General features: G+C 46.6%; 1 protein-coding gene across 1 annotated transcript in view; it reads right to left on the bottom strand.

The window, feature by feature from the left end:
- Positions 1 to 16161, bottom strand: part of Alk (ALK receptor tyrosine kinase) — a 700596-nt gene that overhangs the window by 109009 nt on the left and 575426 nt on the right. Inside the window, exons 6-8 of the mRNA XM_036170695.1 lie at positions 10072 to 10203; positions 2452 to 2583; positions 195 to 295 (exon numbers count right to left, since the gene is read on the bottom strand). Coding sequence (XP_036026588.1) covers positions 195 to 295; positions 2452 to 2583; positions 10072 to 10203 — 365 coding nt within the window. The remainder of the gene's footprint in view (positions 1 to 194; positions 296 to 2451; positions 2584 to 10071; positions 10204 to 16161) is intronic.

Genomic DNA, 16161 nt, shown 5'->3' with positions numbered 1-16161 from the left:
GCATTTAAGGTGAGACTCTCTGCTGATGGGTCTGCACCATGGGGGTGGGTGGAACATGCATAAAACTTGGTGGAAGCAGTTCTTCTGTCTTCCCAGATATCCAGGCGCTACTTTCTTAATCTGTTTTGAATCACCTGGAAGTGACCGAGGGAAGGGAGGAGAAGTCAGGAACCTAGAGGAATCCAGACACTTGCCTCACATGGAGAGTTCTTCATTGGTGCAGGGAATGTAACACTGGTCACGGCTGCACTTTCCGAAGTGGGGACATCAGTGGTGCTGAGCAATAGGGCATGGCCTGGGAGGGAGGAAGAGAGTCATAAACGGATTAGCACCATGCACGGAGGGGTACAGTGAGTGAGTCATGCAGGGTTCTGAATGAGAGCATCTTTGAGGATGCTGGTTTCTTGCCTACAGTGGATAAGGACCCCGGCTCATGCTAAGTCCTTCATTCCAAACTGCCTAGGAGGTCCCAGCGCCATGCACCTGGCTACTACACGTCTACATTCCCAAGGTCATCAGCTTCAACCCAGGAGCAGCTGGAAGCAAGCTGGACTCTCCTGACCCATGTGTAGCCACAGCAGCCCTTGGCTTCTGATAGTCTCATGACCTTCATTTTCTCCACCCTGCTCCAGAGACCAGGTCATCCTGTGGCCTGTGCTCTTCCCAAGGAGACTCATTTCTTGTCTTTCCTCAGTGTCTCCTGGCCTGAAAGTCTGGGAGATGATGAGCTGCCAATCATCATGGTGAAAGGAAGAAAAATCTTTAACCCTCTAGGCACCACAAGAGCACTTTGAAGATGGTCAGTGCTACGGGGATGGGAGTTCTCATCTTCTCAGGAGTCCACAAGGAAAATGACATGTCTCTAGTCCTTCATTTCTATTGTTCTCCATCTCTGAGTAAAGTTTGGTATCGAATTGCTACAGAGTAATGAATGTGGGTTATTGCAGAGCAGAGTTATCAGTACAGACCAGAGATACCCAAAAGCTCAAGACCAAAGAGTTGGGGTTGGACAGATGGACAAAGATCAATCAGCCATGTGGGGTGGGGAACTTACAAGTGTAGAAAATATCATGACCCATGAACAGCATTTATAGAAAGGTAGATATTTCTTGGGGCCAGGGAACAAATGGCCTGGGATTTGGAACTATTATGAGGTCCTCTACTGGAGAGGTGGTGGGAGCCTTATTACGGGATGTATCCACCATGACTGGGTAATTATTTGCTATCATGCCACAGGGGGAGCTATCAGAGTGGGAGAATATATGAGGGACTTGTCTGGCTGTGGGTCCTGTTCTTCTCAGTTCCTGCTGCGGATAAGGGGCCAAGGTGGTAACAACACAAAGTAAGGAGCACAGAAGAATAGGGAGCCCCTGGGTCTTTCCCATGCAGTAAGTGGCCTCTGTGGAACTCCGTTCTAGCTCCAGTAACTCAGCCTTCTGTATAACAGGGCCACTGTGAAAGTGTCCTGGCCCAAAGCCAACCAACCCCCTCAGAGCCACATAGTCTCTGGGTTCCATCACAATGGATGGATCTGGACACCCTTCATTCCTGGTAGTACTTCTTAAAATAACCCACAAGATGCATAATGTTTGCATGGGAAGGGAGGGGGTTTGGGTGAGGGTGTCTGGAGTTCCACCTAGAGAGGGCAACTACGGAGTATGAGGGACAGAGACAGAGCCTCTCCCCCAGTCCCATCCTTCCCAGATGTGGGGCACCTGAGCCTGTCTCTACAGAGTCACTGGAGTCACTGGGAATCATAGCTGGTGGTTGACCTAGGGTCTCCACAGCCTGATTTGGGGAACCATGCTGGTCTTGCTGACCCTCTGTTTCAAACCCCTCTACCTGGTGTCTCTGAGTTGGTGTCAGCCATTTCCAATGAAGGTGGTCATGTCTTTCTGGCACTGAGCAGGGATAATGGTGAGAAAGAGAGACTCCAGAAAGGGGAAGTCAGTTATTGTCAGCTGAAGTTGGTGGGAGTAGGATATGGCTGAGGAGCCTGGACCACAGGAAGTAACCCAGCTGTCAAGCGAGGTTCCCAGGGCACAGCCCAAGCATCTAATACAAGGCCTCTCTATGCCACGGTCTTTCCAAGCATAAAGGTGGCTACGGCTTTCTCTTTCCCAATGCATTATGTGCCTGACCCTTGGTAGGACCCCAGTGTTGAATAAAAGAATGGTTTTATTGGGATGATTGCTGCTGGTTTCCAGCTAATCTCTCATCGAAGTTCTACATCTAAGTAATAAAAGGTGATGTTGAGCTTGGACATGTTCAATAATTCTAGAGCTCAGGAAGGGATGAAGAGGAGATCGGATGTGAGCACTCAGGTAAGCTTGGAGCAGAATACTGCATGTGAGGAGATGCCTCCGTGTGCTGGGTCAGGATCCTACATCTTTTATCTGTCCACCTAGACACTAGGGTAGACTCCAGGGAGAAGGAAAGAGAGGGTCGTACCTTGGTAGTCCTGGGAATGGGCATTCTTTAGGGTCCTCACTTGCCACCGGGGCATATGGGGTGAAAGTGGACCTTGGGTCCAGCCACAGAAGCCATCCTCGAAGTTACAGTAAAAGCCAGCAGGAAGTTTACCTGTGGAGAGATTGTGGGGCACCGTCATTACCAGTAAACTAATGGCAAAGCATGCTAACACCAAGAAAATTAGCCAGGGATGACCAAGTTGTCCTCATCAGTGATGGCCACCAGTGAGAAGAGCGCCCCCTTCCGGTGTGTGTTGTGTTGTATTGTGGTTTTTTTTTTTGTGTGTATTTGTGTGTATGTATATATATCGGTTAGTAATTCTCTGACCCTTCATTTAAAGTGAAATGGTAATAGTAATTCCACAGCTCAGTCTCGTATATGGCAAGGCAGAGACTCAGAAATTCTAAACAAATCCATACAGCCAAGAATCATCCCACTGGGACGAGAACCCATGTTGTCAGTTTCTCATTTCTGTACTCTTCATGCTGGTCCACTAAGAACATGGTCCAAGATAGGACAATGAATGTACAGCTCAGTGACATACATCTGTAATGGATGACACAATGATAAGACTGTGGTGGTGGCAGAGAGAATACTAACTGGGAGGGGGGGTTGGTTTGAATCTTTCAAGCACCCCCTGTCTGCACAGACATAGATTGTTCAAAATTTTCTACCGGCCCCATTTTGCTGACAGTGAAGTGAAGCCATGTGCCGAGTTCTGCACAATTTGTTAGATGAGGGGAAGTTGGGTGTGTCTCATATGGCTCTATCCTGTGAAGAGTCCTAGAGTGAACCTTCAGTCTATGTAACCTTTCCTTTGCTGTTGTGATTAGGGAGCTTTTTTTATTCCTGAGTAAGCCTCTGCTAGCCTGGGTCCCTGTGGAGGGAGCTGAGGCCCCGCCCACCCCAGTGCTCATTGGGCAGGCAATGCCAGTTTAAGCAGTTGATGTGTGGGAATATTTCATTCCTGTAACATCACCTGGGCAATCCTGCTTAAATAATCCAGGTTATAGCGGCTTCTACGTCATCTAAAGGTTCAGCAGCAGGGGGCCCATGGTCCTTCCTTTATATCAGCTTTCTATGCCATGTATTTCCCAGGGTTCCCCAGAAAGGGGGTGGGGTGGGAAGAGAACTCGCTTTCTTCAGCTTCCCTAGAGAATGGATCTGGGCAGGTTATCAGTCAGGAGAGCTGGTGGGTTGTTCTAGGCGAGGCTATTCCTCTATTACCCCGCAGCGCCAGGCCGAGCGATGAGGAAGCAGCGGGTTTCTACCTCCGTGTGGGAGAGGAGCTCTCTGAGAGACCCACTGCTCTCCATGTCCTTCCTCTGGCTCAGCCTTCTTGGCAGCGCGGTGGATGAGGGCCCTCCTGCTTCCTGGCTGTGACAGCACCTTAGTGAATTATTACTCATTTCCTCCTCGATTCTCTGCGCATTTCACACAGAGGCAGAATTATAAATTAGAACGGGCTGTCACCGACTGGAAGAATCTCTTCCCATTTATACCCCCCTGAAGAAATCATTTTCCCCCAAGCCCCGAGTGTTCTTCTGATTAAAAATCCAAAAGCTAAGGAGATCTTTCTGTTTTATTTTTTACTCCCACCCTCAAGGGATCCCACATCCACTTCTTGCACAGAAACCAACTGGCATCTAGCAGTGACCTTCCAGGAGAGTCCTTCATAGGCTGTGTTTTAAAAGCCAAGGCTCCCCAAGGAAGCAGGTAGGCTGATGGGAGGAGTCAGCGGAGAGCAAGGTCTTGGAATACCTACCCCCCCCCCACACCCCCACCCCTTTCAGGTACTGGCACCACAGCAGCACTGGTATGCAAACCTAGGGCTCTAGACCCAGTCTTTCCTTTCAGTTGGGTTCTGTTGGGACATTCATTCCTTTCTTAGACCCCTCAGGCTTCCCTTCTGCAAAGTGTGTGTGTGTGTGTGTGTGTGTGTGTGTGTGTGTCTGTCTGTCTGTCTGTCTGTCTGTCTTGGGGCAGGGCGGGGGTGGGGGAAGCGTGGAGAAGGAGGCATTAGTTTCTATTTGATAGGGTTGGATTTAGGGTAAGATAAAGGAAGGGGGTGGGAACACCTATAAACAACATTGTGCAGAACTTATAAACAGTGTGGCAATGGTATTTATTGCTCATTGCCATTTACACCCATATCAGGGGACGCCATTGGGGGCGGGGAACAAGCAAATAGCACTACTCTTGGGGTAAGGAGAAGGGACAGGTCCTCCCTGTCTTTCAGGAAGAGCCTACTAGAGTTGCTCGGAGCAGGGTCCTATGTATTATTATTATTATTATTATTATTATTATTATTATTATTTCTAAATAAAGAGAGAGGAGACTTATTATTATTTCTAAATAAAGGGAAAGGAGACAGGCAAGACAACAGGGCAGGTCAAAGGCTAGTTTATGCTACAGTCAGGCCTTGAAGGAAGAAGGGGAGCAGAAAGGATGTCCATCTTTTTAGCATATTGGGGCAATGTGGTCTGTAAGAAAGGTAGAGGCAGCTGTGTAGGTGTGGGTCAAAACAGAGACCCCCCTGATGGATGAGGCCGAAGCCAGGAAATCATTCCTGAGCCCAGTCGCTGAGCCTGAGGCTGGCCCAGAAGGGTGGGTCTATTAGCTTTTGACTGTTACCTCTTCTCACTCAGCCCCAGCACCTACTGAGTACATACCCCCCTGCAAGACTTTAACACCTATTTGTGGAAGGAAAGGAAACCGGTTTAATCCTTAGCTTCGAGTCACTGGAAATGAGCTCCAGGGAGCAGGGACCTTTCGGTGGCCTGTGAGTTTAGAAGTATGGATGCTGGTTAGAATCTGTCTCTTAGCAAGCTCTCCAGGGAATGCCCAGCTACCTCTCATTGGAGAAATGTTGCTCTTCCAGGGCCCCCCTTCTTGGGCTGTGGCCAAGGCTTCTCATCGTCTGGATGGCAAATGGAGTTGTGTGGGGGGTCAATCAATTCCACCACATTTAGCAATTATGACACCTGATTCCACGCTAAGGGAGACAAATGGGTAGAGTCACAGGGATATGACCCCAGCCACAGCTGTGGAAGCTGCCAAGTGTAAATGGCAGGGCCAAATGACATCGCTTCTTTCTCTTCCCCTGGTGACAACTCTGTTAACATTTTTGATAAATATGTGCTATACATTTCCTTGAAAATATGGAGTCATGGGGAAAATGCTAGAAGAAATACATCAAAATATTATGGTTATCTTGGAATGTCTGAGAGGGAGGATTATGGGCAACAGTATTTTCTCCTGTGCATTTTTTCTGGATCTTCCAAGTATTTTACAACCAAAATGTTTTATTTTACAATAAAGAAATAAACTTAAAAAAAAAAAAAAAACCTAACAAACAAAAACCTGGTTTTGCCTGGAAGGAAGCGCATACCCATAAAACAGATGAGATTGTTGGGCCCCAGAGGGGGAGGGGAAGGAATCTACATGCATAGCTAGTGAGTGGGTGGAAGGAATGAGGGAGGGACTCCTGGCCTCTTATCAAGGGAGCCACATGTCATTGAGGCCCTTGGTCAGGACACACAGGGGCATTAGGAGACGCTCTCCACTGGCCACACACCTGGGATGCCTCCCTTGGATTTGGTGATGTTTTTTAATCTGAAAAGCAGGGATGTGGACAGGGATTACATCACAAATAAGCAAACCCTCTTTCATCACAGTAAGGTGGTGGCAGAAGTGTCCTGGGCCTCTTTGGTTCTTCCCAGGCCCCGAGTGGAAGGAGAGTCTATGACAAGGTTTAGTGCTCAGCACAGCCAAAGCTGAAACTCGGGCAACAGGTGGGTGTGGCCTGCAGTGTTCCAGAACATGAAGTCAGGCTGAGCCCGAAGCTCCGTTCAACCGTGGATGATTGCTTTAGCTTCCTGGTTTCTGCGGTGGCAAAACAGGTTCATCCTGGGAGAGAGTACCTGGCACGGAGCAGATGCTCCTGTCGGCTGCTGTTCCCATCATGGCGATGGCTTCCAGCATCAAGGGTGTTACAGAGAAAACAGCGCAAGAGCCATAAGCGAGAGAAAGGATATCTGTTAAGACCTATGCCAAGAGCTGGTGGAAAGATCGGACTGATTCTTATTATTATTATTTTTTTTTGAAGTGAGCCTTCCTTCCTAGCAACTGGCTTCTGGTTTCTGCAGCAGGCGTGGGAGCTCTCTAGGGTGGACTGGTCCTTCTGACAGCTGGTCAGAGCAGCTTTTCAAACATGGCTGAAAAGGCCACTGGGCCCCATGCTTCTGACCTTGGGACCCAAGCCTGGCTGTCCTGAAGCTATGAGCTGCTTCCAGAAATCCACGATGACAAGCTGTGGAGAAGGGGGAGACGCCCCAAGCCACAGTAATAGGCTGGATCCTGAGGTCTCTGAGCTCTAACCACAGCTTTGTTCCCGACATGCTGTGTGACCCTGAGCAAATCAATTACCTTCTCTCTGCCTGCACTTTCCCAATTGTAAATCAGGGCATGGCCTGCTTAACCTGTGTCCCAGCTGGGAAGTGCATAACCAAAAACTTTTAAAAGGCATTTGCAAAATTACAGAGCTCAGAGACACTGCTGGAAATGTCTTGGGCACAAATAACTAGACGTGTGTGTATATAGACTGCTGCCCAGGGCACTGTGGGCAAGCCTGGCTGCATTTTGCTGTGAGAATTTTGAGAAAGACTGGGAACAAAGAGTGTGGAGGCAAGCAGAGTGCCACCCTATAACTCTCCATGGAGTTTTATATGAAAACACACCACAGGGGCTGGGGATGTAGTTCCCTTGGCAGAATGCTTGTTTAATGGGCCTGAAGTCCCCCATAAAACCAGGCATAGTGGTGCAGGCCTTGGCTACATAGCAAACTGGAGATCAGCTTCAGATACATAAGACCCTGTTTCAAACATTTAAAACCTACCACAATTTCATTATCATTGGGACACTTTACTTAAAGTCTTTCCATTAAAAAAAAAGATTTTTTTATCTTTATTTTTTTTTTTTTGAAATTGAGAAATGGATGTCTATTGTTTCATTTTAATGAATGGATATAACCCCTTTTACATTTCCATGGGGTCCAGAAGACTTGGCACAATTCCTCAGAGGTCAGTGGTGTCTGTGGTGTGTGTATCAGAGTACCATCATATCCCAGGCATGACTGCCTCCCATCTTCCCAACCTAAGGGGCAACTCACGGCTTCATTTTGTGAGCCTGCTTTGGACTTCCCCAGCTTTGCAGATTGAATGCTTGTGATTTACCTGGCTCTAGGCATTAGCACATTTCCTAGCCCACTACAGGTGCTCTGCAAGTGTGTGGTTTCCCTGGCAAAACCAGAGAGCTCAGCTGCTGAGAAGACACTCTTCAAGTGGCACAGTCATTGGTGGGGAGTCTATGCTGCTCCCAGATATCAGCGTGGCCACAGCAGTTGGTTTTTCTTTATGGTGCTCAAGTTTCCCAACTCACCCATTCATTTCAGTCACTACTCAGTGGGCACTTACCTCGTGCCAGCAACTAGGAGAGATGCTTTTGGTACTGAAAAGATAACCAGACCCATCTGCCCACAGACAGGAAGTGAGACCTGGAAACTACCCTCATAACACATATTTGATACCTGCCTGCTAGGGTGGTTGAAATTAAAAAAAAAAGATAATATCAAGTGTTAGCAAAGAGAAGAGGAAAGAGAACATCTGTATATTACTGGTGGGCATATAAAATGGTGTAGCCACTTGCAAAGAAATTTTGACACTTGCTCAATATGCTACATGTAGAGTTACTGTGTGAACCAGGAATTCCATCCTAGGGCTATACAGAGAGAACTGAACACTTATCTGTGCACAAACTGATATGTGAATATTCACAGCAGTATTATTTATAGTAGGGTCAAGTTGGAAATAATAGAAATGGCCATGAATCAATGAGTAGATATTTGTGTTGAAATGTGATTTTATTTGTATGTTAATAAAAATAGTTGCCTGGGGATCAGAGCTAAAAGCAAGCCATTTAGCAGAGTCCAGTGGTGGTGGCACATGCCCTTAATCCGATCACATAGCAGGCAGAGTCTCTGTGTAGTCAAGGACCCAGCCAAATGGTGACCCCTAACCTTTAATCCCAGTATGAACCATAGAGACCTGGAGGTCTGTGTAGACAGGCAGTGATGAAGAAATCACGTGGCTGGGTTTAGAGCCAATGAGAAGGTAGAACAGAAAGGCAATAAAAAGACAGGTCACACAGAAGAAGGTTTCTCTCTCAGGGGAAGAGACGGCAGTGGCTGGTAAGCTAAAGGTAGTCTTGGACTTCACTAGTGCTCTGATCTCTTGGGCTTTTAACTCTATATTTGGCTCTGTGTTTCTTATTTACTAAGACCATTTAGAATTTCATCTACATGGAAATTGGGATATAGCCATACAATGAAACAATACTCTGCAATAAAAAAGAATGCAGGACTGGTATGTGCCATGGTGTGGCTAAATCTCAAAAATACAAAGCTCATTGAAGAAATTAATTTAAAAAGTGTGTACTATGTGATTTAGCTTATATACAAGGCTCACAGAAGTACAGCTGTATAAATAGAAAGATTAGCTGTTAGGAACCTTGACTAAAGAGTTGGAGGAAAATAGACTGCAAGGCATTTCTTATTGGGGTGGTAAAATGTTATAAAACTCAACCATGGTGTTGGTTGCACAGCCCCGTAACTATTCTACAGAACTGAAGTCTGTACTTAAATGAGTGAGTTACATGGTGTATGGTCTACACCACAAAAAGCCATGAATAACACTTTTTGGAAATGATTACGAGTGGATACACCTAGTCAAGTGGGAAGGGTACAGAAGGTGAAGCGAACCGATGGCTCTCACTGGAGAGGACAAGAAGAGGGTTCCTGGAAGAAGGGACTATTGAGAGTCTTGAAGAAGCAGATGGGACTCAAGAAAGGAAGTGTGTTCTAAGCAGGGAAAACCATCCGAGCAAAGCCAGGGAAGTACCAGGGAGCCACAAGGTGGTTTGAGAGGGCTGCAGCTGGGATGCACAGGAGAGCTGGGGTTCAGAGGAGATGGGGAGAAAAGTGAGGAGGGACTTGGAAAGTGAGGGCAGTGTAGGCATAGAGGCTTCTAATGTCACACCCCAGGGTTAGGTTTCATCTTGATCATCTCTTCTGGGTCCAATGATGCCAAGAGCAAAACTTAAAAGATGTTAATTTTTAAATGTATACATGTGTATGCATGTTTGTATGCCTATGGTATCCATGCAGGTGCTCACAGAGGCCAGAAGAGGACATCAGATCCCTCAGAAGCAGAGTTATAGGTAAGTTGTAAGTGTGGGTGCTGGAAACTGAACCCCAGTCTTCTGTAAGCGCAGCAAGTGCTCTTAACCACTGAGTGATCTCTGCAGCCCCTTATTTGGTTTTTAGGAGGTGTGACGACTGACCATGGAGGACTGTGTTGTTTCCAGACCTCATATCTTAGCCACACATTTTAGGAATCATGTTGCCAGAAGAGCAGTCACCAGAGTCATCGAGCATCAGGAAGGCCACTCAGGCTTGCATGCATGGCGTCACGGGGATATCAAGGGGCTATAGGCATGGATGGCTAGGACTGAGCAGGATCAGAACCAACTCCATCAACTTACTGCATAGCTGGCCCTCATCTTCTCCTTGGGCACAGTCCTGGTGGAAGTCACAGGCTTGTCCGAGCTGGAGGACTGTCCCATTCCAACAAGTGAAGGAACTCTGCAAGGCCATCTTGGAGCCTGGGGATGTTCCTAGAGGGCACATAGACAGACACATGTTCCTTGTTAGTTTGGGTGGCTTCAGACATTGGCTTAAAGCCAATGGAAAGATTGGTATGTGCCATGGTGTGGATGAAGCATGGAAAGATTGCTCTACTACATACATACCCAAGACCTGACAGAAATACCTGCACCTCCATTTGACCACACTTAAGGCTGATGGGAAGCACCAAAGCCCTTATACACACTCACAATCTACTTGGGATCTCACACTCCACCAATAGGTTGAGGCTTGGTCCATATTCTCTGAGCATTCTAGGATCCTCGAATCCATGATTTTCATGTAGCAGAACCTCCTGGTGGAGGCCCCGCGCCATACAGCTCTACCCTTAAGTAGAATTTGGATTTCCATCAGGCATACCTAGTGCAGTATAATCTCCCCAGGCTCTGACATCAGATCCTAGCATTGGAATCACGTACTGAGCAGATTTAGAGAGTACATACTCTTTCTGCTGTGAAAAGCATCACACATCATTATGGGAGATGGACCTGACTCCTCTGTGATTGGCTAGCCCGACAATGTCCCTTCTCTCTCTGGCCATTGTCTCTTCTATGGAAGGATGGATTTTGACTGTATTACCAAGATGCTAACTCCAGTTCCCAAACCCTTAGAGGAAGAACCACATTTTTAGGGAAATGGGGGGGGGGGGCTGCATCTTAAAATGAACATGGTAGCAGCTGTGAGTTGACTGGATGAATGGTGATGCATTGTGAGGACTAAGCAGTCTGTTGCAAGCCCGAGGGATCAATGAGGACATGGAGCAGGCTGGCCTGGCATCATCTCCCTTTAGAGTAGAGGGAAGGAAAGGTCTGGCTTGGGCTTCCAGATATTTAGCTCTCAGTGTTGGGTGTGTGGCTCTGGTCATGGTGGAGATGAGCTGCAGGGTCCAGTTGGGGTGACCCTGGGGTGTGGCTGTATTGGCTTCCACTCTTTGCCACGGCGGCCAGTGCCTTACCAGGCTTCCCACCCCTCCTTCCCTCTCTGTGCTCCTGATGGCCCTGGTTCCTCCTGCCTCTCTGAGCCTCACATCCAGGGAAGCTTCTCCAATTTTTGTCTGAGAAGCCAGATTTATTTGACTGTGATGTGGGGCTCCCCAGACAAATGATCTTTAATATCCAAAATTGTATGGATTTTTTTTTTCAGTTTACTGGAGTGTTTCCCATAGCATGGAAACTAACATCATACTAAGTCTGTTTACCTCTATAATTCTTCTGCTTACCTTGGCACACTGAGCTCAATGAGGCATCTATGCTGGTCTTAATGGTGCCCATCTCTATTTCCTAAGCAAGGAAACTGAGTTGGGAGAGGTTTGATGAGTAGCCTAAGGTCTCATGGCAAAACATGTGAGACTCCAACCCAGTCTACCAGGTTGGCTGGGGGCGACCCCCTGACTCCATCTGCAGGCCAGTTCAGATAAAGACAGCTCTGATTATCAGATGATGCAGGTGTTAAGGTGCAGGCATTTCCCTGGAATTCAAATATCCTCTCCTGGAGGGAGGAGAAAGGCTCCAGAGATTCAGGAAGCTCAGCAAATGGTAAGATTCACAGGGTCTGTCCCCGAGGTTATGCAAACAGCTAACGATGGCTGTAGAGGAGAACCCCTTCAGTGTTGCTGCCTTCAAGGTGGGCAGGGGGCTTGAGCATGTGTGTTTCATTACCCACGCTGAGGTGGGATTTGTAGAGATACGGCTGTTTTTAATGCACCGGTGCTCCTGTAAGTAGCCTCAGCGAACTCATCCATTCACCAAGCCAGACTTAGGCACAATTATTTCTTCAGTGTGTCACCAGCACTCTGTCTGGGGGTGACTAGACATTCACATTTCCTCAGGAAAAGCCACACAACAGATGGTCACTTGGCATGGTCATGCTGGCATCCAGTCTGGCTGAGCCTGCTCTATAACTTCTGGGTATAGGAGAAGAGGCTTCATGTCCCTTCATGGAATCACATCTGGGCTCTTTAATATGTACCTTAAGGTCCTTGGATGGGGGCTCAATTGCCTTTGCTGTCTAATCTCCTCTTGCTTCTTTTCATGAGCCCATAATCACGTGATGGTGCACTCACGAGTTAACCATGGAGGTCCAGCTCACAGACTTCACCTGTGACAACCCCTATATCTTTCGTGAATTTGGCCTTGGCTCCATTCCCTTGGGCTCCAGAACTCACCAGCAAGTTTTTATCATCTCCATAAAACTGTCTGAGCCACTGGCTGTTCTCCAGACTCCGCCTCTAGGAGGGTTCATGAGCATCTGTTTTCAGAGGTTATTTCTAGAACACATCCCGAAATCCTCAGAACCTAACAGGATGATGGATGAATGTTACTGTCTGTGGCAAAGAGGGACTTTACTTGGCTGCTGCGATTAAACTTTTTAGGTGGATTGACCCTCCTGGATTATTTGGGGTGTGTGTGGGGCGGGGGGGGGGGCAGCAGTGGGATCCCAAGAGAAGCAAGAGAGTCGGTAAGAAACAGGAGTTGTGACAGTGTTCTCAGACCACAGAGGCAGGGGACCTGTTCCTTCCCCTGCTCCTGGGAACAGACCCTTCCAGATAGCAACCCCCCAAAATGCTCTCGGGCTACAGGCAGAATTGGTGCTAACTAGTCAGAACTGGTGCTAACGAGCCAGAACTGGTGCTAACTAGCCCATTGTTCTTCCAACACTCCTCAACTAAATCCAGTTAGGTGATGTTAGTTGACCTTGGGCTCATTTCCTGCTGGCACAACACCTTCTCTACTCCCTACTTTCTCACAAGCGACCTTTTGTCCGATAATAACTCTTCCCTAAGGATCAATCTGAGTCTCTCTCTCTCTCTCTCTCTCTCTCTCTCTCTCTCTCTCTCTCTCTCTCTCTCACACTGGGTCCCTCAAACCCCTCAAACTTCACAAGAGAAGCATGAATTTCAGAATGGGAGGGAAGATTATGATCCAAAGACCACAAGGGTCCCACAGAAGCTTGAAGAGGCAGGGAATGGGTTCCCCTGAGGAAACAGCCCTGCCCAATAGCATGCTTCTAGAAACTTCCCAGGAAAGTCTCGATTTCAGACTGCTTTGCACCTATCCAATGAAAGCCATTTCAGGCCTTGGCCCTCCGGAGCAGTGAGAGAATAAATTTGTGTTGTTTGAGGCCAGAACTAAGCTTCTGGTAGTTCTTTTCAGCAGGGACAAGAAATTAATACACGGTCTAAAACCAGTTCTAGCAGGGATTGGAGCTGCAGCCCAGCTCAGCTGCATATGGATGTCCCAGCTCTTTAAACTGCTTCTGGGATGAGTGCTCGGAAGTTCCCAGGTCTGGTTATCTTTTCCCCTCTCTACCTCACCGAGAGGGAAGGGTGTCATCCACCCATCCCTGTGCCCTGGGACAGCATAAGGCAAAGTTTCTTCCAATGGCTCTCGGGTTCTAAGCACAGCATGCATTTTGACGTGCCATGAAGCCTTGCCCTTCTTCCCACACCCTGCCAGTTCCAAACACGCTCAAATAAAAACCCAGGATCAAACAAAAATCAAAAGCACATCAGAGAGTCAACGCTCTTGTGAAAAGGTAAGGCGTGGCGTTCATTTCGTGGATTTGATTCTGTATACCCATTTCCCACTTTTCAATCATGCTTTTAACTTAAATTCCAGATTTAAAAAAAGAAAAAAAAAATGAAAAAAGCCACACCTGTGTTAAACATTCCTTCTGACTAGATGCTCAATGACTTGGAGAGTTGCAGTGTTGCAGGTCCAGAACCAAAGTTTCTCGGGCTACCTTAGCCCCATTTATTGCCTACCCTTGCGTATGACCGAACATCTTTGTGACTATTAAGTCAGTCCTTTGGGAATAAACAAACCAATGCCTCTCTCCATCAATCCACAGGCTAAGAATGTCAACAGATAACATTTGAGGTCAACTGTGGAGAGAGTTCTTCCTCTTGTTAACTACGGACATGGTACTTCCACTAATGGATTTGAAATGTCTCTTGATTTATGGCTTTCTTTGTTCTATCATAAAAAAGAAACCATTCCTGTGTGAGAGCATGGAGTTTGGGGTAACTAAATCTGTGTTCCCAGGCCATGGTCACCCTATTTGGCTCCAGAATAAACTCTCTTATTCATTTGAGGACCATGGTTTTTTTTTTTTTTTTTGTTTTGTTTCGTCTTGTTTTTTGTATGTTGACAGGGTCTTAGTAGAAGTTAGGAAAGATGCTTCCTCAATTCTGGGCTCAGGGAAGGTCCAGTCTCTCTCTCTAATGCCATGGAGCAGAGGAGAAGACTGTGGGAGCTAAGCAGGGGTGCTGAGAACTGTGCCCCAGGAATCCAGGCTGTGTGGGGCCCAACATTCATCTGCTCTCTGACTTCGTGACAAATAGAATGGGACTGCTTTATTATTGATACCATGTGGGAGGAAATGGGGAGCCTGGTGATACCTCCAGACATCTCTGCCCCCCTTAGACAAAGGTCTACACATGGTTTCTATCCCGTTTCCAAATTTCCAGCAAGGGTTGAGCCCTCAAAACCACGTGTGAATGGTGATAAGAGGGTGGGAATTCCACCCCACTATATTTAGGTATTTAGAGATGAAGCATTTGAGGAGGGACTAGACTATCACATTAGGGTGGAGCCCCCTGTGATTGGATCCTATTGGCTTCATTAAAGAAAAAATAAAAGGCAAAGAAACCAGACAGAAACACATTTATACGCTAGCCATGATACGGTACAGCTCAAGAGGAGCCAGAGCCAGCACGCCGCTGTTTAGATTTCTAGCTGTGAGCTGCACAGAAGATGGACATTTAGAGTGAAGATGGACATTTAGAGTGAAGATGGACATTTAGAGTGATAACAAAGACTCTTCATGTGCTTGGTGACTTCATTTTCAAAGCATTTTCCCTGGGTTTTATCATGGGAGATACTTAATCACAGGACAGATTGCTCTCCCTCCAGCCTGCCACAACACAAGAAAACTGAAGGACATTTGAAAGCCTCCCTCAACTTGTGGGATATTTAAAGCTAGGTAGTGTTTTATACATATTATGCATCCCATTATGGGTCTTTACGTGCACAGGAATGTTTCTTATATCAGATGTATCTTATTGCTCCTTCTGCCTTTCATTTATTTAAAAGACAAGTCTGTTGTCTAAAGTTGAAAGGAAGGTAGAAGCAAACAGAGCACCCACAGAACCCCACCACACAGAGGTACTCTCCCTTTTTTGTAAAATGGCTTGGCTAATTTATCTTGAGTTCTTTCTGTGATTTAGAAAATGCTTATCATCCTGTGATACGTGGACAGGTCCTAAAATAATGATGGTGCCATCACAAACTTTTCCAAGTGCTTTAAACATTTCCCCTATGAATTCGTTTCAATAGCTACAATCCAGTGTGATACCGGCCATCATTTATTTCAACATTATTCAACGATTGGGCTGCTAGTCTGTTTATAATAACACTTTGAAGAATATCTTTGTGCATAAACCTTTGCCTGCGTTTCCGATTATTTTCATAGGAAAGATTCCCAGAAGTGGAATTACTGAATCAAAAGGTATAAACATTTTAAAAGCTCTTGATACACGTTGCCAAATTGCTTTCTAGAAGTGAATCCAATTTACACTCTTCACCAGCTGTGTTCATACATGCACACCCTTCATTCTGCATCCTGGTCCACCCCGAGTATTATCAGAATTTGTATTTTAAACTAAAGGCTTGTTTACTTTGAATTTTTCGGAGAAGGAGGTTTTCAGGTGTTCTCAGCTTTTAAATTCTTTTTTTTATTCTTTTCAGGGTTGGTACCAAATTCATGGTGTTAGACACGTTAGGCATGTACTCAACCCACGTCACCCCTTCGTCAAAGATGACTGATTTGTGTGAGACCATCTAATGTGGGCTTGGATGCATTACATTTATACATGAAGTGTATATTTTCATAGTGTATTTTGGTATACGGGTATCTAGAGCTCCAGGGTA

The sequence above is a fragment of the Onychomys torridus genome, chromosome 21 (assembly GCF_903995425.1).
Source record: "Onychomys torridus chromosome 21, mOncTor1.1, whole genome shotgun sequence".
NCBI lineage: Eukaryota > Metazoa > Chordata > Mammalia > Rodentia > Cricetidae > Onychomys > Onychomys torridus.
The sequence above is the reverse complement of the archived record's forward strand: the minus strand, read 5'-3'. Positions and strand labels throughout refer to the sequence as shown.